Here is a 26,074-nt window from a genome sequence, read left to right as displayed (position 1 = left end):
CATAGCTGTTAAAATCATCAAGGACTATATCCACCCCAGTAACCATCTTTTCACTTTGCTGCCATCTGGTAAGCGCTTCCGTAGCCTGATGGCAAAAACTGAGAGACTCAGGAGGAGTTTCTTCCCCCAGGCCATCAGGTTCCTAAACTCAAAACCAGCCTCTTGAAAGGCTGCGTTGCAGGGTTAGTTTTTCATTTAAACTGTTATCCATTGTATTTTATGTTGTTGGGTATCACAAAACAGAATATAATACGAAAAAGTAGGTAAGATCTTACAGTGGTGTCCTTTCCCCCACAATGCATTGCATTACGTCACGTTGGGGAGAGTATTTACCAAAGCCCGCCTTGAGAGCATTGAGAGTGACTAGAGAAACGAGTAGTAGACGAGAGTATTCAGTTTATAGATAAATAGATAAATACATAGATATATATAGATAGATAGACTACATATATAGATAGATAGACAGACAGATAGATATCGACCAACAGCAACCAAAATGCACTACCACGGGACAGCACCGCCCACACAAGCACCTACCAAAAACAGCGACAGGCACGCGGTCACGTTTGCAACAACATTTTCACCGGAAGAAGAGATAAACGCTTAGAAACGTCCATATAGCTAGCATGATGCCTTCTATTTCTAGATGACAAAGACAAAGCTTACCAGTTCTACGACACTATGACAAAGGTTACAGGTACTTATCTGAACTAACGTCATGATCACTGCCACTAGATAAAAAGAAAACTTTGATTTTTCACTCTGTGCTATTCAATGACAGTAAAAAATATATGTGTGTCATTCATTATTGTGCACTGCTGCTCTTAGGCTAGCTCCAGTGTTCATGGCTGCATTGCTAAATGATAGCAACTCACCAGGACACTTCACCAACTCTCCACTCATTCTCCTTGGACCACAAATATATGCATTTGGGGCAAAGCTTATTTCCATCTACAACATACAAGCTCTGAGCACTAAAGAAATAAATATGACATACACACACCCATATAAACTAACTGGATGAAACCTTTGAAAGGGGATGCTCATTTCATAACCCCAAATGACATGTTCATGCTCATTCAGCCCAACAATTAGTCTCGGAAAGGGATTGATGGAAGCACTCATCTTATTATTCTGTACATGTATGAAGGCCATTTTAATGTATGTGGGGATTGTTTCTACTGTAGTTTGAAATATCATTAAGGCTGCTGTTTGTGTTCTCACATAAGACTATGAAATTCTGTGTATTCATATTTGTTTGTTCATTCCCCCTAAAAAATGTCTTAGTAAGTATTGTAAAAATTTAATTTTAACATTGGCCTAAATGCAGTATGTTTAATGAGGGGAGCTTGATAAGTCAGTTTCTCCTCACCTAAATTTCACAAGCTGTTAAATTCACCAACAAGGTTTTCTTTTATTTATTATTATTATTATTATTATTATTATTTTCTTTTGCTAAACATCTGAATTCACTAGAGTGCACACTATTGTGAATCTGTGTTACAGACTTGGCACATTTTCCCGAAGAATCCTTTCGATTCTAGAAACTCCTTCTAAAGACACTCACCATCCTTTTCAAATCTGAGAACAAATAATGTATTTTAAGATGATACTGTGTAATTTGTTTTATTTTTATTTTTAAACAAGGCTTTCTTTTTGGGCAAATCAAAGAAAATGAGAGAAACATATAGCATGTGTCGGCTAACAGGTGCTGGGAAGGCAGAATTTAATTTGTTAAATATTGAAATAATACTTATAGTAAAAAAAAAAAAAAAAAAAAAAAGCCTTAACACATCTTAAGACAAAGCTGATTTCTCAATGAGACATGTAAGAGAGTATAGCATAAGCTGCCAGAGCCATAGCCTTGTGGGCAGCATCAATGTGAAAATACAACTGCAGAAAGCATGGGTTTAAATCCTAGCTACTTTCCTGCTTTATTAAATTCTTACCTGCCATACTGTCATGACCATTAAAAGTGAAAAACCCCAATTTAGTAAAAATATATATGAAATATCTCTCTCTTTTTGGTTAATTTTTATTTTATAAATTTTGTGTGTGTGGTTAAAACACATCAGTACATATTTGGCAGATAAAATTGAGTCTTTCACTCTCTGGCCTCCCGACCCAACGGTGCCCTCCAGTGGACTCCATAGCTCCTGACAGCTCACACTCCTCATAACCACGTGGCCCATGACCAGGCGCCCAGTTCTGGTAGCAGCCCGCTTCTCTGTTCTTTATCCAGAACCAGAAGTCGAAGGTGCAGGTGTAACGGAGACCCAGCCATACATGAGAAGTGGAAGCCTGCGTGGCTTTTCTTGCAGCCCTGTTCTGAACCTCTTCACTGTGAATGGAGACCAGGTCCACGTGGTGCTTTCTGCAGTAACTCGCAGCTTCGGTCCATGTCAGTTTCTCACGCACCAGAATCAGGTTATCTTTGCGACAGTTTGGCAAAAAAAAAAAAGGAATGTTATAACAGTCCAGATAACCCACAACACACATTTTATAAACATTACTGAAAGAATGTTTGTTTATGCCAAAACATTTGGTGACAATTTATTTAGAAATTGTATTCTACTAACCTTAACACTGAGCTAACGGTTTACTAACACTCTGATGAGAGTTAGTTGACATTTACTGCAGCAAAGGTACTTATAGTTAACAGAATGCCTAAAGGGGACCATCAAAACGAAGTGTAACCAAACGTTAGCCAAAGCTCTGAGAACATTCCCTGTGAGCTGGGTTTCTACACTGTTTTACAGACTTTTGGAAAAATGTGTCTGCTCAGTACATAACACATCTAAGAGGTGCATTAATACACTAAATGAGGGCTCAATAATAAGGATATGCGTTTCAGTACTGTTGACGGAACTGCCTTTCAGGCCAGATTCATTGTTCTTGTACATCCTTTTTAGCCACTGACATGTAAATGTTTGGTTTTTCTGTTATGTATCCATGGCTGTTTCAAATTCTGCTGATTTGAAATGTTATCTAGCAGGCTTATAATGCTTTGTAAAAAATGCTAAAGTTTATCATTCTTTTGTGGCGAGGACAGTGGAATGTAATAATACGTCCTATAAATTTTTGCATAAATTCAAATAAGAAAAACTAACAAACATTCACAGTGAGCGAATCACTCACCTTGCTCTGCACCTGAAGTGAGTATTTGTGTTGTCTGACTGCTTGTATTTTCCACCTTGGTTGTATTTTGAATTAGTTTGTACTGAGTTGTAGCTGATCCAGGAACATCTGAGAACATTTTTGATTAATACATTGCATAATTATTATTATTTCTAGTGGACAATGTAAATATATGTATAAACAATCATACATCTTTGCCTCAACATCATGCATTTGCAATCCTTTAAACTGTAGATTATCCCTTACATGTAGAATGTTCTTTAAGAAGCTAAACAAAAAGATCAAGTCTTTTCTTTTCTTTTAAACTAGCTGCTGCTGATTTTATTATTCTAGCCATTCTCATGTCACATTTTAGATTTATGAGGATGAAAGTGAGGCAAATTACATTTGAGAGATGAATTTGGATTCTGTCTGGTTGTTGGTGCTGATTTAGTGGTTGGTTTAAGATCTGTAAAGGAGGCAGAATTTAGAAATATTACATACATAGTTACAGTAAATTGAATATGTCTAATCAATAGTCTTATTTTACAATTAATGAAAAGCAAAATTCGTCATTCATGTATAATTAAGGACATTAATAATTAAATTTGCTAGAATAGACGATGTGTGATATATTCAAATGTACTCTGTCACCATCTGTGTAGATTTAAATGCTATGACGCACCACCATGACAGATGAAGGGCAGAGTGGTGTTACACTGAACATCATTCCATCTCCCTGTTTGGTTCACCATCACTACAGTACAGTTGTGGAGTCTGTCAGTGGGTTTCAGCAGGCTGAAATTCCAGAAACGAAATGAAATGTTGCTCTGATCTGACCACGACCAGAAGTCCTTAAATAGTCCAATCCATACGTCACCAACAGTATTGTTTGTGCAGGTTCTGACATTGGCTAAATCTGTGTGGAATGTTCTGCAATATTCTTGGGCCTCCCTCCAGGGACTGTTCTTCTCAATCAGGATATACTTTTTACTGGCTACAGACAAACAACAAGCAAAAGTTAAAAATGGCACGTAATATTTATATGTGTAATGGTAGTTACAAAACCAGTGGGAAGAGTACGTCACAGAATTATTGTGTAATATATTTCAATGTTAATGCTAAATAGTTTCAAAAGAAAATCTTACCATTAAAGCACACAAATTGTTTTTGGGAGTCACAGTCATCATTAAACCATTTCCAATTGTTGTCCATTGCAGCACACGCCCCATTATTAGTTATATTCTTTCTGTTTTTGAATATCTCTGTATTGTATAAACTGTCTGACAGGGTCCAGTGCCATTTGAATTCATCACTTCTATAAAGTCCAATATACACATCATATGAATCATTAGGAATGGTTTTGAGCAAGACATTCAACTCTTTTGCATTTTTTACAGGTGCCAGGTCAGTGTACATCTCACGGCAGAATCTCTGAGCCTCAGTCCAGTTCTTTCTGATATTTATGAAGTGATACTGCTGAGATATTTGGCTTGAAGTGAAGGACAAAAGCCCTGAGGAGAAAATAGGATAAAAATGGTTGAATTCATGCCTTGAAAAGAAAATGCAAAATAACAGAAGCAGTTGGTATTAAGTCGATATTAAAAAAGCTTACCTAAGCCAGCAAGGAGTGTGAACAGCATGATGGTGCAGCATTCATGGAAATGACACCCTGTGTGTGTTAAAGCATATTACATTTCTCATTATAATCTTTCCCTTTAACATAACAGATCTAGATATGCAAATGAAAACCACATTTGTGCACCTGCTACTGAATGCCGGAAGGGCAAAAGCTCAGATTTCTTAGATCCTCTATTGAAAAAGTACCTTATTATAGCCTAAAATATTTGAATACTTGTCATTTGAATACTTACTTGCTGGGATAAATATACATTTGTGAGAAGGTCTAAAACCGCAGCTTTGACAATTAGCATTATGCTGTGCAACAATCTTTTTGAGCAATTATTATATTTTATTTGTATAAGTACACCATTGTTGTACTTATACATATAAAATATAGTAATTGCTCAAGAAGTATATCAGGAAGTATAATCAAGAGTTGTCATGATTGAAAAATATTTAAATCATGACAACTCTGGGAAGATTTTAGCATGGTGATGGATGTGACAATGTTATTTGGTCTTGCTACGCTGCTGCTGCTGTTAGCATAGAAAAAAATAACCCCCCAACCAAGATGGAAGAAGAAAACAAAACAACTAAATATCTATGCCTCAAAAGCAGCTGCTCATTTATTTTGATACTTTAAATATTTATATTGCATATTTAGAACAATAATGTTTGCATTGTAGGAACACATCATTGCTAAATACATGGCTCCAAGATGGTCTTGAGCAAGACATTACAGTACACTACATGCAGTTGTCTGCTTTTATATTAATAGAGTGGGGGAACTATGACGTCACTATGTGTGTGGATTGGCTGTTAGCATCGCACTGGTTCCCCCCCAAAAAAGCTAATAGGATTTTCCATAGGCTTTTGGATTATCGCAAAAAATAAACTCTGTTTTCAATCATAATTTATGAAATTTACACATTATATCCATCAAGATAATTTTCACAAAATAATTAAATTTTTTATTCATTTTAAAGCCAAAATGAAAGCGTCAGAACTTAAAAGCTAAACGTAAGCTATAAACAAATTACATCTCCATGGTCACTCGCCTTCAACATCACCACCATCATGGTGGATTCCCACAAATTTTCAAACTTATTTTTAACACTTTGTAGCATTCGGACCAATCAGACAAACAACTATTTGTTAGATTTAACAAATAATATCTAACGCCCCTCATCTAACCAAAGGGTCTATGCACCCTTCCCCAAAAATGCAACTAACACCTCAAAAAGGCAGAACAGGCCCCTGGTTCCATGGCAACCAAAGACACACTGTCTGATAACAATTGTTTTATGGCTCAAAGGAATGCGAGCAGAGCAGCCCTTACACAAGTCTCTCTAAAACAGTGTAAGGGAAACAGATTAATTTTAGCTCAAAGGGAATAATTTAAGTCGGCCAGCGATTTATTGAACAAGACGTTGCAACTCTACAATGGATATTAAAATCCAAAAATATAGTAAATACACTATTAATTAGCACAGTAACAAGATCGGCAGTGTAAGACATTGTGACGAGTGGAGCAGGTGTCGCTCATTTCCCAATCTCTCCACTGGCCTCGCTCCGTTCCCACGGCTCTCGGTCCCACCCACTCGTCACAGACATTAACTTGTAAGCACGGAACATGAGATGCTTATCTTTTCAAATATAAGTAAGGCTTTATTGGATAAATCTAAGACATATAAACTAATCTAACACATGAACACACATATTCACGCATTCATACAAGTTGCAGGGAGAAAATGAGGAAAGAATGAGTTTAGGAGAATGAAAATGTGAGATCCCAAGTTTAAACACATATGTGCAATTGCATAGACCTGAACAACTGTGAATCACTTAATTAACCCTCGAATTGAGTTCTTCAATAAGGTTAAAATGTATATTAAATGCACCAGTTCAGAATCTGGATGTACTTGAACTTGTTTAGTGGGTTCCCTTTGTTGTCATCCTTGTTGAAAAGGGGTTTCCTGAGGTTGTTGATAGGCTGGAAGTTCAGTAGTCATTGAAGTGACATATTTGGAAGCCAATGGTTGGGCGTTGGCTGACGATGCAGAATTGTGGGCTGGTTGAAGTTTTAGACGGGCACTCGAGGTTGGACTCGGAGACATGGCATTTGGCAAAAGAGTAGAAGTAAAATTTGATAAGACTAGGTGGTGTTTCTTCTCATCATGGCTAAGTACCAGTGAGCGTGCAGGCCAAAACACACTGGAAGGGTGCTCAAAGAACGCAAAAGTAATGCTAAAAAGCTAAAGAGCTAAAAGGCAAAAAGCAGACATGACTGAAAACAAAAGTTAAAAGCAAAAGCTAAGAGCTAAAACTAAGAGCTAAAACTAAAAGCAAAATCTTGATGGTGTCCTGAGTATTTAACCAGGCTGTGGGGCACCTCCCAAATGGTGTCTTAACTAATTATAAAGTGTCTTTGATCGAGGCATTGTATATTTCTTCCCCATTCATAAATCAAATGTTATCTTATCAATCACATGGTCCAAAATTGAAAGGACAGGGCAACGCTGATGTAAGCTTGTGACACTTGTGATCGGTTATTAGGGTGAACTTACGGCTGAGTAGGTAGTAGCGGAGCTCCAGGACTGCCTACTTCACCGCCAGAGCTTCCTTTTACACAGTTGAATAATTTTTCTCGGCCGGGGTCAGCTTCCTGTTAATAAACTGTATGGGATGTTCTTCACCTTCCAGTACTTGAGACAAAACGGCTCCCAATCCAATTTTGGAGGCATCCGTTTGCAGTAGGAAGGAGCAGCTGAAGTCCGGGGCACGTAGGACCAGTTGGAAGTGAGTGCCCGCTTCACCCCCTGGAAGGCCTTTTCAGTGTCCGTGTTCCAGGCTACTCATTCTGACTGCCCCTTCCTGGTCAGGTCTGCCAGAGGGGTGGCCTTAAAGAGGAGAAGTTAGGGATGAAGCTGCAATAATACCCCGAGGAAGCTTGTACCAGAGTCCTTGTGCAGGGTCTCGGGGTGGCACATACTGCCTCTACCTTTCTCTCCTGGGGTTTTATGAGGCCGTGCCCCACTTGAAAACCCAGGTACTTCACCTCAAAGATGGCAGAGGCATCTGTTGAGAAAACAACATGCCTGGACACTTGCATTTGGGGAACTCCTACCCAAAAAAAGGCAAGGTCTGACCATGGGCTGAAAGTCTGGTGGCAGGACGGGGTGACTGAGACCCGGTGATTGCTGTGTTGCCGTGGCCATCTTGGGATTAGGTCGTGAAGCCAACACTGAAGCAGTCTCATATGAAGCAATCCGAGCAGCGTGACTGAGGCAGTGGATGTCATATGCCCCAGGAGCCTCTGAAACTGTTTCAGTGGGACCACCCTCCTGCACTGAAATGACTCAGGCAGTTCAGCATCTGCTGGGCATGCTCTACAGAGAGGCATGCTGTTAGTTTGACTGAATCCAGTGTTTCTGTGTCAACATCCTGAACAGGAGCCTGTGAAGGGCTCGGTTCAGAATGCGCAGGTCCAGGATTGGTCATAACCCACTGCCTTTCTTGGGTACAATGAAGTGAGGGCTGTACAACCCCATCTTCACATCGGCTGGAGGAACTGGCTGTATCGCATCCTTCGCCAGCAACACTTACCTGGCTCCACGGTTGGGCAGGGGGTGTGTGTGGAGGAACCAAGTCCTCGAGCCGGGCCCTACTGACCACTGGCGAAAGGAGAGGGAGACGGAAGTGTTGAGGCTGTGTCTCATAGACTGACAACCTTGACCTCTTTGGACCCAGAGAAATAGGAAACTTCTCTTTTGTTGAATGTTTCTTCAAAAAGGAAACTGTGAAACTGTGCCTCTACCTTTCTCTCCTGGGGTTTTATGAGGCCGTGCCCCACTTGAAAACAAAATATTCTCCACCCAGTCCTCCTCCAGGGGAAGGAGTGATGCAGTCACCATCTCCTGAAGAGCATGATCCAGAGTCTCCAGAGTGAAGCTTATTAATTAACGCCACAGAAAACCAACAAGCAAATTTTTTGAAAAAGCTTGTAATATTTCATATTCATCATGTCTGTTATGATATACCAAAACCATAGATGACATAAAACTTTATGGAACTGATGTGTAAAATATTTCATTTAAAGTTGTAATAGTTGCTCAAGGAAATCTTACCATTAAAACATACAAAAGTGCCTTTGTAAGTCACAGCTAATTACATCTGAACACCTTGCATTCATATCTTGATAAAGTCCAATGTAAACATATGAATCAGTTATGGTTTTGAAAAAAACTGTTCATCTCTTCTTAATTTTTCACAGTTGCCAGGTCAGTGTACATCTCACGGCAGAATTGGCAAGTGAAAACCACACTTGTGTTCCTGCTACTGAATGCAGAAAGGGAAACAAAACACAAAGAGTTATTTGATCCTTCATTGTAAACAACCTCATAACAGTCCAAGATAAATTTATTTTGAGTATTCACTTCCTATGAAACATTTAAATGCTTCTGTGGGAAGGTCTAAAACCACAGCTTTGTCACAGAAGAGGCTTTATGCAAATATGTAACTCTAATTTTAGCAAAAGCAGGGGAGTTGACGTGTTTGAACATAAGAGTGTACCTGTTTAGGAGGCAAGTTTGAAGGATAAAAATGATTGTGTGAATCAAAACGTGATGTGGACTAGTGTCTGTGAATATTAAGCCAAAAATTAAATATACAATCAAACCAAAATTTATTCAGACACCTTCAACATTTCCCACTTTATCACAGTTTATTTGCTATAGTTTAAAAATGGTAATACAATAAGAGAAGAACTCAGAGTTAATGAGTTAACTGTATAAGAATAATAAAAAGTCAGATAACTTTGATAGGAAGGTATGTACTGGATTACAGTCAACCAAAACTTCAGAAATCTGTATGACAATATTTACACCACTCTCAATAATTTGTTGACAAATTACCAAGCAATGCTTAATTTTGTTCAGTCTGTGGTGTGAAAATATAAGCAAAACATGGTGAGGTTAAAGTGTCTGAAGAATTTTTGATTAAATGTCTTTTTTTATGACTTTCACTAGTAGTCCGTTGTATGAAGAATTTTTTAGGTATAATTTGTCACAGTTCATTTATTTTTACTTACATGAATTATAGTGTCCTGTCTGGAATTACATTTGTTTCAATAATAATGAACAAAACTTTATAAAACTGAACGTAACTTTTTCAGAAACTATCAAAAATATGGCATTACAAAAGATGAAACACACAATGAAAATGAAAAAAAATTAACTCAGTCGCACAAATTTAACAAGCTCTTCAAATATGCTTCATTCTTTGTTAATGTTTTTCAAAGATTAATTTTTGCTAATTGTGGATTCTAAATTCATTGCCACAGATATCGCTTATCCATATTGGAAAGCTCTCGCGGTGATAAAATCTGGTCTCTACCGCAAAAAAATTCATGTCGGTCATGTCATACACTCAGAAACTTTGGGATGATATTGGTGTGTTTGTCAAGTGTAAGATTTTGCCAGGCTTCTCAGTACATATGTAAAACATTATATTTGGGTATTATGGCTCTGACCCCACAAATGAAAATAACAGTTTTGTTATTAATTAAAAAATTTCCTAAACATTCCACATTCACAAATGCAAATTCTCCAACTATAATGGATATAGTGGATAATATGTGATGTATGTTTATACCTTTGTATGTTTTTGTTCTCTGCATTAATAAAAATAGAAAAAAAAAAAAAAAAAAACTCTCGAGGTGATTTGTATGCAATACGTCGTGCCTTTTTTTTACTAAATATATAAATAATATTTGTCCTTCGATCGACTCAGTAAAGATGAGCTTTCAGGAGACAGAGACATGGAGCGGCATCATCTTCCTCCTCCGCTTGTCCTTCAAGGCAGCTTGAAGTAAGCTTGTGTTACTGAAGTAACATCGATACAAGTTTTTCATGTTACAGTGTGCTACAGTTTGTTGTAGGTTATTATTGTCATTCAGTAACACAAGCTTACTTCAAGCTGCCTTGAAGAACAAGAGCTCATAGCGCACGAGTAACCAATTACTCAGTTGAGCTTTTCCGCAACTTGTGTTTGAATGCTTTAAACTTTTGAATGTTTAAATTGGCAAGTGGCAAGGCTTAAAAGCACATAAAAATTATAAGCTTTTGTGATGACACGCAGCAGTGGCCTGTCAACTGTCTTGGTCATCTTTTTAGGCTGGCATCTTATAGAAATATAGTTTTATAATTGAGCAACATTAGTTCAGTCAGACCACAGAGGCATAGGCTGCAACCAGCTGATGCAGTCAGCTGTCAAATAGCTCCAATCACTATCATTCTCCTATTAGACAAGGGACATATATACATGGCACTACTGCTCAGTAATTATGCTCAAATGGCTTGCAAGGCTCAAACTGCTTGCAAGAGCTATCGCTTGCTCACGAACTAATCAGATGGCGAATCCATCTCCATCGGAAGCATTAAATCAGGATTTTTTGACAGGATTCCCACAGAGTATATCACCAGATTTCAAGTCATGAAATTAAACGAATTCGCCGCATTATTTGTCAAGTGATGTATTGAATGTGATTTCAGCGAGCATGGCTTCTCGCAATTGATATAAACACTTTACCCATGATTCATCGCCAAAGTTTTACTAATACGACTGCACCAACAACTTTACATGAGATCTGCTTCCCCACTGGAAGAAGCAAGATACTCAAGAAGAATCAAAGCATCCACAAGCAATTGGTCATTTCACCTTTAATTAATCTCTGGACATCTTCATGAAGCTAAGCAAAGTTTCTTTCATTTTTTGACATTTGACATTTTCGCTTTAATTAAACATCCAACTATTTATAACACACTGTGTTTAAATCAGTGATATGCTTTGCTCAAGCTAACTAGTGTATCGATAAAGTGCTTGACACTTAAATGTACAGATCATAAATTTTGCTCATATCAATGCTAAGCATTATCTGGACAAGGGCTAATGCTGTTGCCTAAATTCTAGTATTGACCACATGCTGTACTGCTTTAAAAGGGCATGTTGATCTTTTTAGCTGTTATAAAAGAGCACCCTTCACTACTTCTGTTGTTCTGTAAGGGAATGCTGCCCCACTCTATGCACTTCAGAAGGTCTTTGCTTAAAGCAATTATGGGACTGCTTTCTTGTTGAGGCTTATCTAGTGACCAATATCATATTGTACTAGACCTGCCATTGCATAAACGGAATTTATGCTTTTGACTGGCTCCACTTGCGAGCCTCCACTGACTGCGTGCGCATCTTCCCAAATGGTCAAGGTTTTATACTTGTCGCGTTCGCCGTCGTACAGGGTCATACGGGTGCTTGAAATCCTTGGAAATGCTCGAATATTAGTGCAGGGTTTTCAAGGTTTAAAAAATAAATAAATAAAAAATGCTTGGATTTAGATAAAGTAAGTACATTTTATTTATATAGCACATTAAACATAGCAAAGCTATCCAAACAATGTAAAATAAAATTAAAAGAGAGAAGGAAACACAGAAAAGAAGCAAACAACACATATAATACAATAAAACAGCAATGAAGTGAAATAAAAAATGCTAAGAAGGAAAGATATGTTTTCAACCTCAAAAAAGAACCTAAAATTGGAGTGACATGGTCATATTTCTTTGCCCCAGTCAGCAGCCTTGAAGCTGCATTTTGTACTAACTGGGGACGTGAAAGCGATGACTGAGGAAGACCTGAGTACAGTGAATTACAGTAATCTAAATGAGAAGTAATAAAAGCATGAATAACCTTATCCAAATCCTGAAAAGACAAAAATGGTTTAAGTTTGGAGATGACCCATAATTGGTACAAACTGTTCCTCACGACAGAATTAATTTGCTTGGACAAACATTATTCTGAGTCTATGATAACACCCAGGTTTCTAACCTGTGAGGAAATGGAGGGGAAGTGATTGACCAGCTCCTTAATAATATCCTTTCTTATTCTACTGGATTCTAGAGCTGCCTTTGATACCATGGATCATAATGTTCTTATTTGCCGTTTAGAACATCTCGTGGTTTCCCTAGATTTCCACTCATCTACTTTTTTCCTGCTCCTCCGCATTTACAGATTAGTCAAAGAGGAGCGAACTGTTCAAATCTTTGCCAACTGAACTTGGTTCAACAGCTGGATCTGAACTTGTCAACACAGCCTCCTTTGAATATGGCCTTAGTAAATGCTAGGTTTTTTGCAATAAAATTTTAATTCTACGTGACTTTTTTATTCGTTAGGATCTGGACATTTTGTTCTTGACTGAGACTTGGATCAGTTCTGGTGAGTTGTCAGCTTTTCAAGAACTTTGTCCACTGAACTGCTGTTTTATTAGTACCCAAAGATCTGCTGGTAGTGGTGGTGGAGTTTCAATGGTTTTTAAACAATCACTTAATATTCAATCAATTTCTGTTCTAACTTTTTCATCGTTTGAAGTACATTGTGTGGCATTACAGTCTAATTCATCTCTGCTGTTCTGTGCTCTTATCTATAGGCCACCTAATTTTGGAAGTACTTTTACTAGTGAGTTTTCTGAATTTGTAACTTCTGTTGCCCTGTTGTATGATCATATGTTGTTTCTGGGTGATTTTAATAAACATCGATTTGAACAGTTCACTCCACTTTGACGAATCTGTAAACGCTGAGGAGCAGAAAAAATAGATGAGTGAAAATCCAGGGAAACCGGGAGATGTAAAGTATAATCCTGTGAACGTCGTGACAGGTGAAGACCCTCCAATCGCATACCATCCAGAGAAAACTCCATAGAAGACTGTATGGAAGATGCAATTGCCCTTCTGATTCTCACACTAACATCACCACGATTACCTCTTTTCCTCCGGTGCTTTCTTAAAGTGAGGAACACAGCATGGTAACCAGTGAGAACACTCCAGCGGATGTTGTTGAACGAGGATTGAGAGTGAGAATGCAGAACGGGACACAATCCACAGTATTCTCCCATACAACTTTTGATATTAAAGCTTGGCGATCGTAGGTGAGCATTGAGAGTGTATGCCGGGTTGGTTCATAAAATGCCAAAAGAATGCTTGAAAATGCTGTGCATTGGTTCATAATAATTAGCTTTCTTACTATCATTGTTTTTTATAAAATAAGCAGCTCCGCTAGAGTCTATGTGTGTGGCTATAGTGTGCTCTTTATTAAAAGGCGCCCTCCGATAGAGGAGAGAAAAAAAAAGAATTCTTGCTGGAGGTTTCGGCTTCAGTCAGAAATGTCTAGAAAATTACAAATTATGGTTAAAGAAGAAGTGGACTCAGTTGCAGGTGCTCAAAAAGGTCAGTTTATCTGACTGGCTTGAATTTCAAAAGGGAGAAAAAATATACAAACAAAAAACTAGCTAACTAACTGACAGAGGGGCAGGGGCACCGTTGAGGCGGGGAACTGGTGGTGCGCTGGTGGCAAGGCGAAGAAGAGCATTGACAGTGATCTGTGATCACGAGCACGGGAAGGGCTGAAGAGTAGCGCTGCCTGAAAGCAGGAGGAAGAGGGAAAAAACTAAACTAAAGGATGAAAACAAAACTGTGCAGGCCAAATGTGAGATGTGGACAGAGCTAAGACATAAACGAGTACAACACGATCCGACAACAGACAGCACACATGAGGAGACTAAATAGAGAAGGAGTGATTAACATGATGTTGAGCAGGTGATAGTGGCCAATAACAAGATAATAATGAAACAAGAGGGCGGAGACGGGCACCACGGTGACACAGAAGCACAGATCAGCCCGGGAACATGACAAAATCGAGAAATAAATACTTGAGTAGCCCCGTTAATTTTGCTTGGTTTTGTTTTCCATGGGAGAGTGTGCACTTCGAGCATATACGGGTAAACAAAAATTCCCCTGCTCAGTTAAAGTAAAGACTTTTCACTTTAACTAAATCTGAAGACTCGCGATTAAAGTGAAAATGAATGAAAAGTATTATTGTGGTATACATTTAAGATCGGCCCACAATGCATACAATCCTTTCTGCTGGCAATTTGCTGATTTTGTTTAGAACAATGCAAATTGCTAATGTGCCTTCAAAAAATCCAAACGATTTACAAAGTAAGGTGTGTGCTTTAAACTAATATAAAAGTATGTAAACAGGTAATTTACCACAGTTGTAAATTGCTGGCAAATGTAAATGTCCTTGGAAGTGCTTGAATTTACTTTGGAAGGTGTAAGAACCTTGGTGTACTATTCTCTGAAACAACAGGGGGCGACGAGGAGTAATTGTCCTCTCAAACCATCAGGAATCACCAGTGATAAGTTATTGGCTGCATCCAAAACTTAAGGCAACTGACTCACTGCCTATTAGGCAATAGCCCCTTTCCCACTGCGATTCCGGCAAATACATGGGTAATGTTTTTTGGCAGTTGTTCCCGGGTTGCAAGAATTTGCACTTTCACACTCCCAGTGATTACCCGGAATATGTGCATGCATTTACACACAACCCGTAAAGGTCCCGTCAAGACACGTGACATTAGGTCGTGACGTGTAATGTACCAGTCGAAAACTCTAGGCACGTTAACTTTCACTTTAGCTGGTGAAAGATCTCAGCTTGGAAATAACTGATCTCTGCTTCATTAAAGGAGGAACTAAGTGATCTCTGCTTCATTAAAGTTTGCACATATTTTTTCGTCGCTAACGTTGATCTTCCTTCAAAACACCCAGTAAAAGAGTCGGGCGATAATGTGCATCATCACTATGACACTGCATTAGTTCTGGCTTTTGTTCACACAGTGCTCGTTCCAAGACTGAACCCGGCAATGTAACTAGGTCCCCGACCCGGGACCAATCCCGGGATGTGTTTGCATTCACATAGAAGGTGACCCGGAAATACAGGAGATAACAAATCTGCAATCATGGCGTTATGAAAGTTCATAATGACTTGCTAATATCTTATCAAATGTGTCAGTGTCAAGTGCTTAATAGGGTGGTATCAGTCCTGGAATTCCAAAAGAGTCTGAATGTGGGCTCTTGAGGATCACACCAATTGTGTTCCAGCCACAGTTCCATGTCTCAAGATCTAACATTAGTTAGTAACTGAGCCACAACTGATGAGCAATTACTAGCCACATGCTAGCACTGCATGTTAGTAATCCACTCTAGTCTGGGCTGCTGCAGCTATAGGTTGGCTATCCAGACAATTTTCAACATAGAAACTGGATTCAACTGATTGGATTATTACAGTGGTCAATCATATTCATTCATTACATACAGACTGATATATTTTAAATTTTTATTTATTTTACATTACATTATCTCAGAAAATTAGAATATTACTTAAAACCAAATCTTGGCCAACTAAAAAGTATGAACATGAAAAGTATGAGCATGTACAGGACTCAAAACTTAGTTGGGGCTCCTTTTGCCTGAATTACTGCAGCAATGCAGTGTGGCATGGAGTCGATCAGTCTGTGGCACTGCTCAGGTGTTATGAGAGCCCAGGTTGCTTTGATAGTGGCCTTCAGCTCCTTTGCATTGTTGGGTCTGGCATATCACATCTTTCTCTTCACAATACCCCAAAGATTTTCTATGGGGTTAAGGTCAGGTGAGTTTGCTGGCCAATTGAGAACAGGGATACCATGGTCCTAAAACCAGGTACTGGTAGCTTTGGCACTGTGTGTAGGTGCCAAGTCCTGTTGGAAAATGAAATCTGTATCTCCATATAGTTGGTCAGCAGCAGGAAGCATGAAGTGATCTTAAACTTCCTGGCATACAGCTGTGTTGACCTTGGACCTCAGAAAACACAGTGGACCAACACCAGCATATGACATGGCACCCCAAACCATCACTGACTATGGAAACTTTACACTGGATCTCAAGCAACATGGACTGTGTGCCTCTCCTCTCTTCCTCCAGACTCTGGGACTCTGATTTTCAAAGGAAATGCAAAATTTACTTTAATCAGAGAACATAACTTTGGATCACTCAGCAGCAGTCCAGTCCTTTTTGTCTTTAGCCCAGGTGAGATGCTTCTGATGCTGTCTGTTATTCAAGAGTGACTTGACACAAGGAATGTGACAGCTGAAACCCATGTCTTGTATACATCTGTGCCTGGTGGTTCTTGAAGCGCTGACTCCAGTTGCAGTTCACTCTTTGTGAATCTCCCCCACATTTTTGAATGGGTTTTGTTTCCCAATCCTAACCAGGGTGCGGTTATCTCTAATGCTTGTAAATAAATAAAAAATAAAAAATTTATTTTAAATAAAATTATTTTTAAAAAATAAAAGTGCATAAGAAAAGACTCTTGTTTCAAGTGTGTTTTGGTGTAAAATATGTTTCACGAGTTCACATCTACATATATTAATACCGTAAGTTTATGCGTATTTGGCGTGCTGTCTGGGTGGAGGGCTCCGAGCTCGGGATCTGGTCCGAACCCAGAGTACTCCCCCCGGTTGTGGTAAGAGTAGATGGATCTATAATGAGGAGAAATGGGGTGGAGGAGGGATGCTGAAAACTGTCAATGAACAGAGGTAGGTTCTGCTGTTATTTATACCTTGTCATGAGTTGATTACTGATTGGTCTCCACTTGTGTTAATCAGGTTAATGAACTGCGACTGTTCCTCCCGAACTTTGTTATAAAACAGCATTTCACGAGGTGACATCTACGTATATTAATACCATAAGTTTATGCCTATTTGGCGTGCTGTCCAGGTGGAGGGCTCGGAGCTCGGGATGTGGCCCGAACCCAGAGTACTCCCCCCAAAACAAGAGAGCAAAAGGACAGCCGCCGGACTACGAACCCCCCAAAATGTAGAGATTTGGCGGGCTGACGTTTTTAGAAGTATGGTCGTTTGACCAGGAGATCTCGCGTTGCCTCTGGCAGAAGCAGAGGAGCAGGCAGGTCCTGTTCGTTAATAGTTGAGGAAGAAGCGGTTACGATGTCGGGAAGACAGGCTCCACCTTCTGCCTGCGAGGTGTAATGATATATTGACTAGATGTGTAATGTGTCCGCTGGGAGGCTTAGGCTCGCTGGACAGATAGAGGAAACAAATTATATTCCCGCATCCGCTGGAAGACTGGCTCGCTGGACAAAGAACAGAAAGAGATGGATGCATACTGCGTCCACTGGGAGACTGAGGCTCGCTGGACGGGGAGAGGAAATAAATAGGTATTTACTGCGTCCGCTGAGAGACTAGTGCTCGCTGGACAGACAGAGGAAACAAACAGGTATTTACAGTGTCCGCTGGGAGACTGAGGCTCACTGGACAGGTAGAGGAAAAAATAGATATTTACTGCATCTGCTGAGAGACTAGTGCTCGCTGGACAGACAGAGAAACAAATAGATATTACTGCGTCCGCTGGGAGGCAGAGGCTCGCTGGACAGACAGGGGAAACCAATAGATATTTCTGTGTCCGCTGGGAGACTAGTGCTCGCTGGACAGACAGGGGAAACCAATAGATATTACTGCGTCCGCTGGGAGACTAGTGCTCACTGGACAGACAGGGGAAACCAATAGATATTACTGCATCCGCTGGGAGACTAGTGCTCGCTGGACAGACAGGGGAAACCAATAGATATTACTGCGTCCGCTGGGAGACTGAGGCTTGCTGGACAGACAGGGGAAACCAATAGATATTACTGCGTCCGCTGGGAGACTGAGGCTCGCTGGACAGATAGAGGAACAAAATGGATGTTTACTGAGTCCGCTGTGAGACTAGAGCTCGCAGGACTGATAGATGAGGCAAATAGGTATTTTCTGCGTCCGCTGGGAGGCTAAAGCTCGCTGGCTTTATTCAAATGTGTGTATAATCGCATTCAATATATAAAGACTAATTAAATTGTTCAGATGAACAAAGCACAAGGTTTTCTTGCCTAGTTAGCATTTTAATTGTTTGGTCAGACAGTTTGTATAGTATATATTCACATCCATAAATCGGGAATTAAACCTTTCTTTTACTGTCTATGGATTAAGCGTGGAGTTGCTAAATATCAAAACGAGCGTATGTGCACAGTACTGTACCTATGCGCTTTGCATTTTCCGCGATTGTCATGCTAAATAGCAGACTAACCCAGTTTACTCTCATTCATTTTGTTCACGAACAAGATAAGCTATGTGCCAGTTAATTACATTCACGAACGAAATTTAACCGTTCATTTAGTTCGTTCCCGAATGACATGTGTGCCAGTTCAGTCATTTCATTCACGAACAAGATGTACTAAATCATTCAACTCATTCACGAACGACATGGGTAACAGTTCAATCATTTCATTCACGAACGATAAGATCTCTAGATCTAGTTCAGACTCATATGAAACTCGTTCATTGAAGGGCGTATTCGTTACTACATTCAACATATCACATACTCTGTCACGTCTCATACTCGAAGGCTATCGGCTCGAGGTTGAGTAATTCTTTGACAGGATGAAATGGTTGTTACCCGGTTCACTGAGCTGCGCATGCGCTGCTTATAGCGCCGCGCTGCTGTGGAGGGAGGAACTTCACTGAACGAGAAATATGAGTCAGTGGATAACGTGAACGATTCGTTCACCTAAATGATTAATTCAAAAAGAACGATTCGCTCATGAATGACACATCACCAGCACTAATGGATACATTTGGAACACTGGTTTCCCGTTGTAGTATAGACTGTGGAAACAGAGGCTTCTGAAAACTATGAATATCATTGTACAATGAATATCATTATGTCTGTAAAACATACCAATAGACATGATTATGGCAATAACGTTAGTTGCAGTTATGTGCTATTCACTTCCAAGCAGTTCTAAAGATATTTACTTGCATGCTTTTCATATTACAGTCCTAGAAAAACTCAAAATTTTACTCACACTGCTGTCCTGCGGCAAAACAAGGGTAGTGATCACGCCAGTAGATGGTGAAATATGTCCCTAAATAAATTGGTCCTGCCAGAATAATTGCATGAAACTTATGTCTGTAAAACCTCAGTGAGGTTTAAAACATGCACGGTAAGGCAGATAATATCTTTGGACATTTCAATGTGGATGATGACTACGTCATTGCCTCATTTAACAAACTTTAAGCCTCCTTTCCACCGCACACGACATTTGTACACGATTGTCGCATTTCTCCCTCTAGCGGCAGGCGTGCAGAACTTTCAAACTGGTCATGCAGCAACTGTTACCTTGACATGTTCACCATGGTAAAATTAATAATTTTAATGAATATAATGTATAATGTATGAATACATTGTCACAAATCAGATGACCCCCAAAATAAAAACGGTAGGTTTTATGGGGCTAGTCACGTAAATAAGCGTTTAATAATTATTTCTCCCATAATTATTATAAACCACCATTTTACATAAATTATGTTGAAAACTAATGTCAAAGTTAACAAAATATAGATAATTCTGAACACGCACCGATAGATCAGATTAAAATACATCACATCCGGTCGGGCGTTCGCACACGGTCTGGTCGCAGAAGTTTAAATATTTGAACGCATTAGAGGCTCAATTTGGATCTGAAATTCCACATACGTATGTGATCAGAACTCCACGCGGCTCCCGCACTACTTTCTAGCCGCAAACCTGTATTTAGCGTCTTCACCTGAAAATGTATTGATTTATGATGCACGGTCTGCGCCGCTAGACGAGGCAGCCTCAAACTGCGCCTCGGCCAGAAAAGCCGTGGTAAAGGCTGAACCGCGGCGGGAAGAGAGAGAGGCTTGCTGCAGTAAGAACTGAGGTGCGGGCTGGTTGAATGCCTGCTGGTGCTGCGATTCCAGCGCTCAAAGAGAGCCCGGTCTTGATCAGATCAATCGTGGTGTCAAGCGAGGCGAGCTCGGGCTTTGCACGGTCTATTGGCCACGACGTGTGGCTTGGCAAGAAGATCCGCTGTCGCGATGACGTTTGCTGGTGCTCAACGGCCGTGTTTAATGATCATAGTCAGCAAAAGTAGCAGATCTGAAAAAATCCCCGGTATGGATCCCCTTGCTGGAAGGAAAATTAGGTCTGTGATAAGATGACAGACAGCGCGAACCGGGATGGTGAAAACTGTCAATGAACAGAGGTAGGTTCTGCTGTTATTTATACCTTGTCATGAGTTGATTACTGATTGGTCTCCACTTGTGTTAATCAGGTTAATGAACTGCGACTGTTCCTCCCGAACTTTGTTATAAAACAGCATTTAGTTAAGAAGAATGCTGTATATGTTTGTGTGGTTGTCATTGTTGTATAGCCTAATGATGAAAATCAAAAAAAAAAAAAATTGAATAATAATTAACATTGTGTTGTGCAACAAGCTTCTTGAACAAATATAATATTTAATTTGAATTTGCACAATATTATCATTTCATTATAATATTAAAATTGTAAAAGTTATGATTCATATTAAAATATACAAAATGTATTTGTATTATTACAAACATTGCAGCCATGTTCAGAATAAGCATATAACAATTAAAATTTTTTAAAAAAGGAGCCTTAATCAAATCTTAATGTTTTCTGATACAGATCACATATTTGCTGTTAATAATTATAATTAAAAGTGCTTTTTACATTATCTTATGAAATTAAATCACTATTTTGCATTTTCTTCACATGGCGACTCTTCCCGTTGACCAAATTTAAATTAAAGACAAATAGAGAAGGAAAAAAAATACATGATTTCATAGACCAGATGAGACAATGCTACATTGTGTGTTTACAGTTGATTACAGTTTATGTTGGATATCATGTTTACATGGAATAACATGTAAATCTCACAGTATACTTCAAAACGTATGGGATTAAATAAAGTGCAACACAAGCAGTTTCTCTCTGACTGCTTCTTCATGGTTTTCCATTATTCTTTATAGGTAGGGTAGGTGATTTCGGAAAGGTTAGCAATAGCAAGTTAGCTTTGAAAACAAGATCCCCACCCTCCCTGCAAAATAACTCTGCAAAGCCAAGATGAAGACAGCGTTGGTTGAGGATTGAATGCAACTCTGTCAGATTATTCACTGGTGAGAAAACATTACAGTACAAAGCATAATATTACAATAATAGCGCCTTTCTTTCTCACTGAAACGTGCTGATGACATATCATGTCAGCGCAAACAGGGTGCTCAGAGGTATGCAAATACATAATTTTGACAGGCAGGCAGGGCAGCCTATTTTATTGTTCAGAGTTCAGGCCGAACATTTTATGGTCCTACACCTTCCACAAACTACATATTAATAAATTTAGACCACTTAACTTAGTGGTTGCAATCAGAATGTGAAGAGACTTTCAACCAACATAACAAAAAATATTTTTAAACCACATCACCTACCCTGCCTCTAAAATGCATTAGTACATATTTCGCAGATGAAATTGAGTCTTTCACTCTCTGGCTTCCCAACCCAACGGTGCCCTCCAGTGGACTCCATAGCTCCTGACAGCTCACACTCCTCATAACCACGTGGCCCATGACCAGGCACCCAGTTCTGGTAGCAGCCCGCTTCTCTGTTCTTTATCCAGAACCAGAAGTCGAAGGTGCAGGTGTAACGGAGACCCAGCCATACATGAGAAGTGGAAGCCTGGGTGGCTTTTCTTGCAGCCCTGTTCTGAACCTCCTCACTGTGAATGGAGACCAGGTCCACGTGGTGATTTCTGCAGTAAGTCAGAGCTTCGGTCCACGTCAGGTTCTCACGCACCAGAATCAGGTTATCTTTGGGATGATTTAGTAAAAATATGTATCATGAGTTGTAAGGGTGACAATAAGGAAACTGGTATGATACTCCATTATATTATATAACATAAGACAATTCATTTAGGAATATTATCGATTCAACTGCATTGACTGCATTCTGCAACTTTAAAACAAAAGGTTATTTTAACAGAACTAAATGTTGTAGTAAACACAGGGTCAAAAATATTCAGTGTCTTACCTTGCTCTGCACCTGTAGTGAGTATTTGTGTTGGTTGTGTGCTTCTGTTTCCCCCCTCAGTATCAGTAGTAGCTGTATCAGTGAGAACATTTCAGTTAATAAATTGCATAGTTAATTCTTTAACTATTTTACACATGTTAAAAGGTTCAAAGGATAGTATGACTGCAGTTTTAAATGATACTCCACCCAAATATGTTCTGTCACCCTCATGTCAAACTTTATGCATTCTTTCTTCTGTGGAGCTTAATAGAAGACAGTTTGAAAATGTTGTAATTTTTTACGTTTTTTCATTCAGTTCATGGGCTTCTATGCTGCATAATAACAATATTCAAAATGCCTTCTCTTATTGCTCTGCAGGAGACAGACTTAAATAAATAATTAAATAAAATATATGTTTTATAAAAAAAACCGCAGTTACATTTCGTCCCCAAATTGTGCATCCCTATTTGGAACCAAATCACGGTAAGTAGGTTTTTTTTTTTGAACACCTTTAATGTTGGTGTTGGCAATATACCTGCTTTAGTAGTTGATTGAGATTTCAGATCTGTAAAGGAGTCAGATTAGATGCATATTATACAGAGATGAAGGAAACTGAATTATTGTCTCATTTCTGAGCAGTTTTAAAGACAAAGAAGAGAAAATGAGGAACGCACCACCATGACAGATGAAAGGCTGAGTGGTGTTACACTGAATGTCATTCCATTTCCCTGTTTGGTTCACCATCACTGTAACACAGTCACGGTCTCTTCTGTTATTACTTAACTGACTTGAATTCCAGAAACGGAAAGAAGAGCTGCTCAGATCCGACCACGACCAAGGGTCTTTAAATAGTCCAATCCATACATCTTTTTTTGCAGTCTTCTTGACAGCTTGATTCTCTGAGGAGTTTCTGACATTCACTAGATCTGTGTGAAAAGTTCTGCAAAATTCTTGGGCCTCCCTCCAGGATTTGTTCTGCTCAATCAGGACATACGTTTTGGTGGCTGTAACAGACAAATGACAAGAAAAAGACATGAAAATAAGTTTATGAAACTGGAGCACCTTTGTATCTTACATTAAATGAAGGTAATGCTGTAAACTACAGTATGTATAGTCAAAATACACTGAACAGACAATAGTACAAAAAAAAAAAAATCTTACCATTAAAGCAGACAAATTGTCTTTGTGAATCACAGCTATCACTAAACCATTTCCCATTGGTGTCCATTGCAGCACAGCCCTCATTATTATTTGTATATGGTTGATTTTCTTTCCAGTCTTGGAATGTCTTTTCGTTGTACACACTGTCTGGCAGGGTCCAGTGCCATTGGAACACTTCACCTCTATAAAGTCCAGTATACACATCATATGAATTATCAGTTATGGTTTTGAACAAGCTGTTCATCTCATCTTCATTATTCACAGTCGCCAGGTCAGTGTAGATCTCACGGCAGAATCTCTGAGCCTCAGTCCAGTTCTTTCTGATATTTATGAAGTGATACTGGTGAGATATTTCGCTTGATGTGAAGGACAAAAGTCCTGAGAAAAAAATAAATAAATAAATAACCATGCCTTTACAAAGAAATATACCAGCACACGTACCACATTGTAATTCATTGTAGGCCAAGCATGCAAACATCTGAAAACATCCAGGCTACATGTGGAACATTTAAAATTGAAAAATGTTTTTGAAAAGCTCACATTACAACAGAAAGAATAATTAATTTGTGTCACTCTTTTTTTTTCAACAGGTCAAAAACAGGTAACATATAAATCCATGTTTTGCTTAAACACTTACCAAAGACAAGAAGGAGAAAGTAGACCATGATGTTGTAATTTCAGGAGAAACTCTGAGCTCAGTGTGTGAGTAACACATGGTCCATACAGCCTTCTTTACCTCCTTTTAAACACAATCTGACACCATCAAATCAAAATCACAAGTTGACATGGCACGTAATGTCATAGTCCTCAACTCAAGAAAAGTAAACTGTCTAAAATCCCAATTAAAGCATAACACATTTGACAGGATATTTCAATCTGGAATGTAGAAATATAATACTTACAACAGCTTAAAACGTCCTTACTCCTTGATTGTGTGATTGGAGTCTGACTGTTTTAAAAGCAGTCTATGTTTTAAGAATGTTGTTTAGCCTGTTTTCTACTCTACCCTTGAGAAATAAATGCCGTCATGTACTCCCACAATCTTCTGCAACATATTTCACTAGTTTAGAATGAAGCTGCTGCTTACAGTATTGAATGCCGAGTACATATTTTCAAAGATAATTATGAAGTTGCTGTGACAGTTGAAAACCGTTCATGCGGACATGCATTCTGTGTGGGAATGAGGGTGAACAAGATCAGACTGAATGCAATTTCACAAATGAGGAATGTGTGTGGGCCTGGGCCCTAAACAGTCTAAATAGATACATTTTTTTTTTTTTTCCATAAGAAAAGATGCCACGTTCAACACATCTCCTCAGATGATCCTTCTGTCTAGGATTTAACAAAATGTGTGACTATTCAACCAAGCAATAGGGCAAAACATCATTGGGTTCTCAGAAACTGCTAAATACTCATTAAAAGAAATGTATGAGAAATTTGCTAAAATCTGGAAACAAATAAAATATGTGTTTTAAAAGTATGTTAAGATATATGAAATAGGTACACATATTTATGTACATTTTTTACTTAACCCTATATGGGACTAATTGTGAATTCACAGCTTGAAAAAAAAAAAAAAAAAAAAAAAAAAAAAAAGACTTAATATTTTAAATGTATTTAGGACAAAATATGTCTGAAACTCAAATTCAAATGCATGTTCACTATATGAAAAGAAGTGAAAAGCTCTTATTGTTTCCATTTCCTCCTGTGCTGCTTTATTTGATTTGTTTGAAAATGTTGAACAATTTAAATGCATTTAGATGCAATTTAACTACCTGGAAAGTGTTTCAAAAGCATTAAAACATCTTCAGTGTCATGTTTCATTACTATAAATGTATACAAATATATCATTTGTATTTAGCCCTGTGGTGCCTTGACAGTATATGAGCTAACGTGCTAATATAACATGTGGAAAATATATTTTAAATTTACTGGTTAAAATGGTTATGGGGATGTCATCTGACACTACTAAAATGAAATGTAATTGGCTCAACATTATTATTGTATATTAAATGCAATTTTCTTAGCGCCATTTAGGCTACTACAATGTCCCATAGAGAGCTTGAATTTATATGATTTTTCTCCTTTGCACTGTACGCAGTATATACCCTTACGAAAAATAACCATGGTTTTATTATAGTAAAACTGTAGTAACCCATGGTTTTTTGGCGTATTGACTGCCATTTGTAAAACCACAGATTTACTACAAATACCATGGTTAAACTATGGTTAATATAGCAAAACCATGGTTAATTTGTGGTTACCATGGTTTAACTACAGTAACCATGGTTTTTTGGTTTTATTTGTAGTAAAACCATGGTTAATTTTCGTAAGGGTATTCATGAGAGAAATAAAAGTGTCTTTCTATCATGCATGAT

At 38.7% G+C, this 26,074-nt stretch overlaps 1 protein-coding gene across 3 annotated transcripts; it reads right to left on the bottom strand.

The window, feature by feature from the left end:
- Window positions 1-1,612: 1,612 nt before the first annotated feature.
- On the bottom strand, window positions 1,613-26,030 carry LOC127974967 (C-type mannose receptor 2). 3 transcript variants are annotated; one of them, XM_052578613.1, is made up of 7 exons: window positions 24,334-26,030; window positions 23,697-24,074; window positions 23,210-23,539; window positions 23,071-23,100; window positions 22,557-22,628; window positions 22,239-22,336; window positions 1,613-2,334 (listed from the first exon to the last, which is right to left on the bottom strand). In XM_052578613.1, the coding sequence occupies exons 1-7, from the start codon at window positions 24,359-24,361 to the stop codon at window positions 2,062-2,064; spliced, it is 1,209 nt and encodes a 402-aa protein (XP_052434573.1). In that variant the 5' UTR covers window positions 24,362-26,030; the 3' UTR covers window positions 1,613-2,061. The 3 variants fall into 3 exon arrangements, with proteins under 3 accessions (XP_052434573.1, XP_052434571.1, XP_052434572.1); XM_052578611.1 differs by lacking the exons at window positions 22,239-22,336; window positions 22,557-22,628; window positions 23,071-23,100; ... (1 more) ...; window positions 23,697-24,074; window positions 24,334-26,030 and adding exons at window positions 3,139-3,246; window positions 3,524-3,586; window positions 3,803-4,114; window positions 4,266-4,631; window positions 4,733-4,792 and having other exon boundaries at window positions 1,613-2,432; XM_052578612.1 differs by lacking the exon at window positions 1,613-2,334 and having other exon boundaries at window positions 21,084-22,336.
- Window positions 26,031-26,074: the final 44 nt, after the last annotated feature.

This window comes from Carassius gibelio, chromosome B16 (assembly GCF_023724105.1).
Source record: "Carassius gibelio isolate Cgi1373 ecotype wild population from Czech Republic chromosome B16, carGib1.2-hapl.c, whole genome shotgun sequence".
Lineage (NCBI taxonomy): Eukaryota > Metazoa > Chordata > Actinopteri > Cypriniformes > Cyprinidae > Carassius > Carassius gibelio.
Note: the sequence above shows the minus strand (reverse complement) of the source record. Positions and strands in the feature narration are given on the sequence as shown.